This window comes from Olea europaea, unplaced genomic scaffold (genome assembly GCF_002742605.1).
Source record: "Olea europaea var. sylvestris unplaced genomic scaffold, O_europaea_v1 scaffold2910, whole genome shotgun sequence".
Lineage (NCBI taxonomy): Eukaryota > Viridiplantae > Streptophyta > Magnoliopsida > Lamiales > Oleaceae > Olea > Olea europaea.
Window position 1 is genome coordinate 6,941 of NW_019247672.1, and position 10,598 is coordinate 17,538.

At 34.6% G+C, this 10,598-nt stretch overlaps 1 protein-coding gene across 1 annotated transcript; it reads right to left on the reverse strand.

Moving 5' to 3' along the window:
• Positions 1-1,596: 1,596 nt before the first annotated feature.
• Positions 1,597-10,587, reverse strand: LOC111384418 (protein ENHANCED DOWNY MILDEW 2-like). Its single transcript, XM_023008685.1, has 18 exons — positions 10,413-10,587; positions 7,466-7,923; positions 7,288-7,384; positions 7,087-7,163; positions 6,464-6,560; positions 6,259-6,363; positions 5,631-5,878; positions 5,435-5,524; positions 4,881-5,354; positions 4,570-4,702; positions 4,401-4,502; positions 3,705-3,797; positions 3,523-3,564; positions 3,237-3,347; positions 3,060-3,131; positions 2,851-2,969; positions 2,697-2,760; positions 1,597-2,591 (listed from the first exon to the last, which is right to left on the reverse strand). Exons 2-18 carry the CDS (start codon positions 7,873-7,875, stop codon positions 1,839-1,841), a joined length of 3,087 nt encoding a protein of 1,028 aa, XP_022864453.1. The 5' UTR covers positions 7,876-7,923; positions 10,413-10,587; the 3' UTR covers positions 1,597-1,838.
• Between the last annotated feature and the right edge of the window lie 11 nt (positions 10,588-10,598).

Consider the following 10,598-nt stretch of genomic DNA (forward strand, 5'->3'; position numbering starts at 1 on the left):
CTCTCGGTAACAATTTTTGTTCTTAAAGCGTCTCGCGGCAAACGGTTTGAAAGATTGATCAAGCCTTGTTATAGAAAATCACAAAAACACAAATGATTTTCTACCCGAACTTGAAGAACACAAGATGGAAGAATTGAATATGGAACAAAAGATGTTTGATCCTTTTTGTGGAATGAAAATAATGTTTCTCATATGTTTGTAATATGATTTTTAATGTTTGTATCGATCCCTCCATCACCTATTTATATACCTGGATCAATATCCCATGAAATGTTGCCAATCATATTGAATAGTAGTGAAAAAAACCCTCAAAATTTAAATCTTAACGGCGTCCAACGGCCATTTTCTAAGTACCATGCGACCGCATGGTACAACAACGTCACGGCCCTAGGTTGCATGGCCAGCCTGCCATGCGGTCGCATGGCACACACAATGAGCCATCGTTTCAGGTTTTTTTATTCCATTTCGTTTCGCTTTCATTCCACACACATTTTTATTAATTTTGAACAACATATTTTCAACAACCACCACACATAAAAACCACCAACTACGTCGGGTCTAGTGGACTCAGATTGTCATCACAAAGAAACACCACCAATGACTCCAGTTGCAGCAGTGATGGCTTGAGCTGTCACAAACAAATACCACCAATACTTCGGTTGCAGTTGCGCACAGACGACACCATACCACAAAGACGTCGCTCTAAGCAGTGGCTCGTAAAAATCTGAGCAAAAGGGAAAGATCGAGGCGTCATGAGCGCATCGAAGACGTCGTCGACGGTCCTCCTATGTGGTGGCAATGTTGCTGCAATAGAGTAATTTAGTAATGGCGATGTTGTCGTTTGATGGTTTTGGTTAGCGTCGTCGCCGGAGGGTTGTGGTCGTGTGATAAAGAGAGAGAAGGGAGAGGATATGGGAAGAGAAGTGAGAAATAAATGATTAGGATTTGGGAAGTGAAATGTGATGGGTGGGTTGATAAAGGTGTGTAATTGGATAGATTAATTTAATTACAAAATATTACTATTTAAAATTAAAAAATTATTATCACCTGATTTTTGTACAAAAAAAATTTTAAAATTTCATTTTTAAAAATAAAACTTAAAAATAAGATTTGGTGTAATTTCCACTTTAATAAGACATGCAATCAAATGGTCTTAAAAAGCCCAAGTCTACCTAATTAGAGAGTCCATCCTCACGGTGAGACAATTTAATTAGACATTCACTCAAGATCCAAATAAAGAGATCGGTTTAAACCATATTTTTAGCAGATTTTGATAAACATCCATGAAATGTTTGGTTTAAAAATTATGAATTCTATAAAATGTATAGTTAAAAATATTTTTCAACTTTGACTTAAATTTTAATAAACTTTTTTGGCTAAACCAAAAAGGGGATTTTACATTGTTGTGATCATTCCATTTTATGTGAGTTTCAATCTCATTCAAATTATACCGGTTTTCTGTTAAAAAAAGAAAAAGTAAATGAAAAAATAGATCGATCGATCAATCATCATAGTGAATCAACCACCCTTTCACAATCTTATTGATTAAAAAAAAATGTAGTTGATATTTGTACCAGATAAAGTATAAACCATTAATTGAAATGCAAAATTCATATATTAATCCGTTAACTAAGAAAATATGCAAAGAACCTTAAAAGAAAAAAACATATAATTACATGTATGAAGATGCTGTGAGTCAGGCAACTAACTTTACATAGCACTGGAGTGGAGTACATTTTCTCCAGTTGAGTTAAACTGTACACAGAAAACAGAATAAGAACACGAGTCATCGCTTCTGAACTATAAACCACCGTTGGTCCTACTGGAAATGGGCATATCTATTCATCAAGCCAACCCGCAGTGTTGTTTGGAGATGGGCAATAAGGACCAGGAGCAAAGTAGAATGTATTGGCTAGAAATACCGGTCTTGGAACTGGAGGGTCGATGCTCTTTGTATCGGCCAAATGGGTTCCAGACGCCACACTGTTCACCCTGGTATGGTTTAACTCATCTAGTCGGGGAACTTCTTGTCCACTCGAAGATGGAAATCCAGGTCCGGCATTGGATACAGCTGAAGCCGCTGTTCCATGAAGATGAACTCGTGAGCTGATATCTACATCCCGTGCATAGCTTTTGTCCACCTCGCTGATACACGGCATATCCGACGATCTGCTACTGATGGATTTATCCTCAGTAAGTTTTACATTTGGTCCTCTTTTCAACCTCCTTTTCTTAGTGCCTTTCGAATTTGTTGTAGAATGATTTTTCCCCCAGTCATCATTCTTATCGCCTTCTGTTCCACTGCAGTCATGGCGCAATCGTTTCTTACAACTTGCATCCACTCCGGCTTCTTTTTTGTTATCCACGTGACTATCGTCATCCATCACTGTGGAAGATTTGCCAAGATTATGGTGCTCTTCCTCTGGCTGTAACTTCTCTCCAGTCCTGGATAAGTGCCCGTGTTGTTGAGCTATAGCCTTGTGTTTGTCCGTCCAATCTGGGCGACTCCAGATATAAAGTGGTGGTGGGTTCACGTTCCAATCCTTTGTTTGTTCGTCATTTACATCGACTGGCCCAGGCAAATAAAATGACTGAAATAAACAGAGAATTATTTATGAGCAACAGATAAAACTAGCATCACTGTCAGTATACTTCAAGAGTTGACAACTAGGAAATTAAAAAATCCACCAGCTTACCTTGCCTGCCAGCATCTGATCATTCCCCCAAACGAGATCATATGGAAATTCCTTATCGTCTAACCTGGTGAAGGTAAAAGCAAATGGAGAATCAGAGAAAAAGGGGAGGCTCATGGAAGGATACAAACGAAGAATAAGTTACTCAAAGAAATACCGTTGTGTCTCCTGAGGAACAATAAGTACTAGAAGTTTCGGTTTAAACTCAAGTGCTTTGTTAATAAATTCGTTAGTTAAGTCTGAGCTGACTCCAAATGGTGGGGTGAGTCCCATGATCTACACAAAAAACTTAAATCAGTTACATACTTACATGTGATAAGATGGAAGTACAAAAATCGTGAGCGTATATAGAGAAGTGCTTCTCACCAATTGCGATCCTTCAGGCAACTCCTTTGCTTGGACACCCATCCAGTCCCTCTTCTCATAACTAAAATCATTCTAAAAAGACCATAATACCATTTTGAGAATCAATGTACATTTAGCTAATATATTTTCGCCTTGCAAAACAAAATACATATTACAAATTAGGATAATAGAGTTCACCTTTGCTTGTACAATGTCATAGTTTTTGTACGAGCAACTCTTTCCCGTCTCATCGAGCTTCTTTTTCAAAAGGCAGCTGAAATCATTTGAACCGCAACAGAAATCAACAATCTGGGAAACAAGTATATGATTAGAATCCAGCCCTAACTGACTTTCAGAAATTTCTTTAACTGTCAAATATGCAATCCGGCTCCAGAAGTCAAATTCAATTCATGTTATGCCAATGAAATGTTGACATAACATTTTTACAAGTATTGTGGTACAAAAAAGAAGAATAGACTTTTACCGTGTCACCACCTTGAACATACCAATGGAGCATATCAACGATCTGCACCAAGAAATGATATTAACATCGTGTACTGAATATCAAACAAAGAAATAAACAATTTCTTGTCAAGACCATGAGCCCTTTAACCATCAATATAAACTTATTTTCTTATCAAAATTTGACCATAAAGATCAGCTGACCTTTTTCAGCTTGTCCTTTTTGGTAAAATGGCGACCGAAGGATGGGTAGCGCATGCCATGTAGAAAAGGAACAAGATTCACTTTCAGCTTCTTCTGCAGAAACGAAGTAGCTATACTAGTTAAACTCATGCCCCAAGACCATGAAATCACTTTGTAAAAAAGGACATTCACAAATTATTGACACCAACATAGGTTGAACAGTACAAAAATTCAATTCAGGACTTAAAAACAGGAAATACATTCAATTGTACATGATACTACTTACTATAACCCATTGACTAAACAACAGAACCACTTCTATTCAGAAAGATCTCACAAGAGTGAACAGCTTGACAATGACTGAAGAGATGTTCATATGAACACTAGCAAACAGAGTAAAAATTTCACGAAAAAGTGAAGTATTTTGACAGTTCGTCTCTGCAGCACTTAATAACAGATTTTCAGCAATAATTTCAGTCTCATATAAGATGGTATCTTCAGAAACTATATCATCATCAAAGAGCTATCTTCCAGATAACTTATGAAGTGGGATCACTTTGTTTCACTGGATCAACCACCGCTCAATGAAGAAAAAACTCAGATGGCCCAAGCAAAACATATAGAAGTTACATGATTAGAGCATAAATCACAGATTATAAAAACACTGAGAAGAAATCAAAGCACAACAATAATTAAGGGTCAAGCTTGGACAATTACCTTCCATTTAATCACCTGGTCGAGAAGATCAGTATCACAAACAGCTTTAGCATCTTTAACACCACTGATTCCTTCCAATTTTGGTACGGTAGAATGAACAGCCTGTATACAAGTATAATTAAGTTTCCAAAAAATAGATAATCCAGGCCAAAAATTCCCAAACATGTACCTCAATAGAACCCTCCACCTTCCCCATGGAAACATTCTTTGAAGATTGAGTATGCGTGAATGGTGCTTTATGCTTTTTTGAAATCTTTTCAAGTGTCAACGAGGAGGAGGCATCTTCTATCATGGCCGATATTCTGCATTGCGAAGGAAAATAATCAAATAAAAGAAAAACTAACGATACTGAGCACTTTATTTGCTTAAAATTGTGAAGCCATCACATAGTAATTATGTACCCCCGCAAACCAAGGAGGGAAGGAGGAGGAAGGGAGAGAGGAGTATAAATGATAACCAAGGGGCAGAATAATTCTTCACCTCTTCTTTGTATCAGTATTAAGCTTAACCATCTTAGTTTGCTTTAGTTTTCCATCAGTTCTCTCCACCCTGTTAGATTTGACAGGTCGAGAATTGTGTTTCTCGCCTAAAGATATCTTGGGTTCAGAAGTGGCAGGTTCATTTGATTTCTTTAGAGAACCCTTGTCCATATCAGTCTCACGAACATCCATTACTTTATGCTTTTTGGAAGACTCCAGTCCAGAAAATTTCCTCACTCTCTTTTTAGAAAGATCACCCTGCTTCAAGCCAGAAGACGAGACTTCAACCCCTTCTGATGGTTTTGTACGACTTTTCTTTGCAGCAATATTATCTGGAGAACCACCTCTTTCCTCCAATACCACTTTCTTCTTGCCAGATGATCCTAATGGTTGCATTTTCTCATTATCCTGAAAACCAGGGAATTTTATATGGTTTCTAACAGGGGTTTTAATCCTTTGGACGATATCGTGGTCTCTGATAAGAATGATGCTATTAGGTTAATAAAATGACTCATACAGAAGATATAATCAAACTGGACATTTTCAAGATCTTACAAGCAGTAAATCAATATACGATTGGGAAATAAACCATCCCAGGCCCTTTGTGGAATGCCTTTATCTTCATCCTTTTCATACAGAATCTCCCTGTTCAATGCAACAAAAACTTTGACAGTCTGCACTGGAGTGTCAATTTAGACAAACAAGAATCAATAATAGTCTCAAGATATATGCAAAATGAAATAACACTTACGCAGGCAAACATTTCCTGTGGTATGCTTTAGGACAACGCCGACATATGGCAAACTGCAAGTCAGGTTCTGATTTAACTTCTAGCTCCTCACAAACATAGCATTTGTGGAGGGGGCATGCAAATGGTTCCCCAGCTGCAATATTTTTCTCATGTTTTTCTGCTTCAGTTTTATTCCCCGAATGGAGAAGTTCCACTACACAACGAGGATGATAAAATTGCCCACAATCGTGATTAACACAACGGAAGACCTGAACAGGAATGGGAAAGAAACATTTGAGTAATTTTTCATGCAGAGGAAAATGCAATCCATGTTGGCAGATGACAACAGTTAAGTCTAGCTCAGATCTAAACAATAACTTTAAAGCATAAATATATCTAAGTTGTATGATTCATATAATGAGGGAAATCACAAGTTTCAAAATGGAATTGCACAAAGATGACACCACCAAGGGGTGAGGAATGAGATGAGTGAACTTGAAATCTTCATGAATCTATTCCATAAAAATACGTCTCCATGGAAAACGAGCAAATATGTGAAATCAAATTTCAAAAGTAATTATTAGAAGTTGGTATACAGGTCCTTCACAAAAATTAACAAAGTGATAGTATATCTCAAATGAATTCATACCTCAGCACCAGAAGATTCATCAGAAGACCCCAATTCCCCACAAACGAAGCACTGGTGTTGCTCATACTCACAATTTTTACAATAAAAATCAATGGTCTCCAATTTCTGCAATTGAAGATATGCAATACGGAAAGAGTTAAATAAAAACTCAAACAAAATAGAGACAGAATGCAAAAGCTAGGAGTCAACACAAGTAGCAGCATACTTCCATTTCTGCGTCAGTATAACCGAGAGACTTGCAGTAAGAGTCAACACCATCCTTGACGGTTGGATGAAATGACCTCATGCACTTCCCTTCACAACTGAATAAGAATAGATCACAATGTGCGATAGATTATGAACCGAGAAGAGAAGAACGTCGTGTTAATAAATTGCAGAAATTGGAAAGAACTTGATCAAAAGATGGCATACAATGTAAAAAGGCCTTGAAAAAAAAAAAAACAATAATAAAGACTAGAAGATAAATACAGTTGATACCATCACCTGAGTTTTACTAGAGAATCCTCATATAAGTTTTGTAAAATACTAATAAGTCTGTTTAGAAGATAATAACTTCAAGTGCACTAAAATACGTCTAGTGTGTGCAGTTTCCTATTTAGCTATCATGAACATTTACGATAGTTTGTATTAAATAAAGATGTGGAGATAACGTCACACTATAGTCAAACTAACGACAGAAAATAGGTACATGCATACATCCAAGCAAACATAATCATACAATGGACAGCAATGCTAATGAAGCAGTTTATAATGTACTGGTAAACTCTGGAATATAAAATAAGTAACAAATATATACAGAGATGGCGTGTAAGTATAAGACAAACATACCAGAAAAGTGATCCACCGTTGTCACAAATTGCACAAACAGAGTCACAGAAATCTTCCTCATCATCAGTTACAATGTCCTGTCAAATAAAGAAAACAAAAATTGTTACATCACAGGGATTTGATAACATTGCAATAGCTCAGTGCATAATCTTCGTGTTATCTAGTCTGATAGATTCATTGAAGAAAGGAAAAAGTATGGACCTTAGATTTTGCCAGTGTTTCACACCCTGTAATAGCTTCATTGATTAAAGAAATATGATTAACCAGGTCATTCTCAGAAGGACAGGGCTTGAACGAGCTAAAAAGGCACAAAAAAATGTCAAAAAGTCAAGGCAACAACAAAGGCATAGAGACAATGCAAAAACATTTATATCCAAACCTCAGCAGGACTGACACATGGTCCCACATATTTTCTCTAGATGTTTCTGGATTCCATTTCAGAAAGTGTAGGTATTGCACTGTAATCAAGATTGTCCTAATTGTATCCATAAAAGCGTTCCTTGGTTTTAGAAGCTTGATCCAGTTATTCTCTTTGGATAACACAAAAATCTCTGGTTCCTCCTCTGAAAGATCAAATTTCCAGGCTTCAACTTGCTTAAAGATTCTCTGAAGCCCTTTATCGGTTGTCCCACGGAGGAAGATCGGTTTCTGCTCCCCATCAGGAATCTGGTCTTTATTCCAGTGAACCGGTAACTCGGCGAACGAAATAGGCTCGTCCTTGTCATCGACGAATTCATACTCTGATACATACCCCGGAGCTACTTCACCTTCATCGTCCGAAGATGCCATCTGTTTCTTCGAATTGCTCGGTGAATATCACTTTGTTTACAACCCAAACTATCACAAGAAAGAAGAGATTAGACTAGCGTAAATGCGTTTACGAGAGGTTGAAAAAACAGGTGCTTGTGAGTTTTTTGTGCAGCAAAAACCATCCAAAACCAGTATGGTATAATTTTGGTCTTATCTCACAGCTCATCAAATTGGTGGATTTTTGCCGTTTCTTAAATTTTCTCACAATTGTAACCTCTATAAAATAATTATTTTCAATCCACATATTTTGCTCAAAACTAACTTTTGTAAATAAAAATACAATGACTAAAAAAATTACTTTATAATTAAAAAAAACTTAATAATTAAAAAATTTACTTATGAGTAAAAAATTATTTATAAGATAAAAAATCACTTTTTTACAAAAAAAGTTTATAAGTAAAAAAATCACATGTGTAAAAAAATATTTAAAAGTACAAAATTAACTTTACGGCTATAAAATTTCTTACAAATAAAAATTTACTTATAATTTAAAACTTTATTATTAAATAAATATTGTATTTTTAAGTTAAAAATTAACTAATATGTAAAATAATTACTTATAAGTAAAATATCACATATGAGTAAAAAATATACAAAATATTATAAAGGGGCATATGTGTAATTTTACTCTTTTAAAAAATTTCAACACCACTCGATAATGAACTCCATATATAAGTTGGATTATTTTAAACCCATGATAAGTGTAGTCTCTATACTTATTTGAGATCTTATATGATGATATTTTGTTATTGTTTGAACGAATTAATATCAAATTTGTTATTTATTGCTTCTATTATGAAAAATTCATGTTTCAAATGAAATTTGGAAGAAAGAACAAAAAATGATTAAAATGAAGCACATCAAAATTTGGGGACTAAAGTACAAATACTCAAAAGTTGTTTCAGATCTGACGATGAAGATTTGAGAGTGTTTTGGGTCAATTAGATGAGGAAAGAAGTAAAAGGGATGAATTATAATCAAAATATTATCATACATCGACTTTCAACCAAAAAAGTTATGTTTCAAATTTTCAGTCTCATATTGAAATCCAATTTTGGCATAGCAAACGTTCAAATTAGAAAAATGACATATCTAAAAGAATCGTAGCCCTCTAAGTAATCTTTCCAACGTAATTTAAATCACATCAATCGGATATCAAGAGCAAAAGTTATGATAAAAATACTGAAAGCTATTCGACTGCTCAAACTTAGATAAGGGGCGCGCCTCGCCTACCTAAGAGGCGCTCTCCTCAATATTAAGCGCAAAAAATTTAGATTTCCTTATTCTGTTTTGGAAAGGAATCTCCTTGACATCATATAAATAGGAGAACACGCCCAGAACTTAAAAAGCCTCATTTAGACCTAAAAATTCATATATTCTACATATTTTGGAGGCGAAGAACGAGGCTTGATCATCAACATCAATATAATTGTACAAAATTCTTGAAGATTATCCATCCAAAATCAAATTTTCATTTAAGAAGATGAATTTTCTCTATTTTCTTCCATATTTCTTTGATCCGAATTATGTCTTTTCATTATTTCTTATATAATTTAATAATTAGGATGGTTAGCTAAGTTTTTCATTGTATTGAATGAATGATGAACCCTATTGTTTGTTTACTTTAGTTCAAGAAAATTAATTTAGTATTTCATTATTTTTCTTGATTGATTTTGCACTCCCATGAACTATTTAATTGTTTGATCATCAATTAGATAGTAAGTTACTTGTTATAATGTAGGAATATTCATAATACGTCTAGAACGTGGTAGAACAATTAGGAATAATATCTATGACATGTGTGATAAATCCTGTAAATCAATGCATGATTTTTATATGAATTCAAACTAGGAATATGATCGAGTCATGTTAAACATATGTTTAATATATTTAAATAAAAGTGGATTGTCGATTGTCTTGAATGCATGAATTTACTAAATTATAAATTAAGAGTTGAATTAAATGGAAATTGAGGGATTCACGATTCTAATACAAACATTCACATATTAGTTAAATATTTTATTTGCTTTATTAGTTTAGTATTAGTATTGAATACATACAAATTACTCTTTTGATTTTATTTTATTTCGAATTTAATAAATGCTATAGAATTAGATATTAGACCTTAGATATTACACTTGCGGGTTTCACGCGAACAACCCACAACCGGTACAGAAAACTCCCAAGCATGCCTTTAAGTCTTACGATCATAGGCACTATACCCAAGTGTATAGTATCTAACAGTAAAGAAACAAGAACTAAGGTTTTACAGCCTGGTATTTTGTGCATGTTTATTTACATGGATTAACAGATGGGGCAGGAAAAGCAAATAAAAATCAAACATTATATCAAAAACCTTAATCGCATGAGAAAGAACAAACAAGAAAAACAATCAAATATACATGCTATTTCACAATTCGCGACAATCGAATTCTCAGAAAATTAGTATAAAGAAACCAATCCAAAAAATATAAAATCAAAATTTACATTAAAAAAAAGTTTAAAATTTAAATTACCTGTGATCAGACAAATCGCTCGATGAAAAATAAAAATTTCTGCTGACTAGTAGCTGTGTTCTGTTTCGAAAATCTAGAGAGAAATCCAAATATATATATAATGAACGGGTGATTACTCTGAAAGCGAACGGAGCGGGTATAGTCATTTGTGGTCCTATTTATCGGACTCAAAAACTTACCATAATT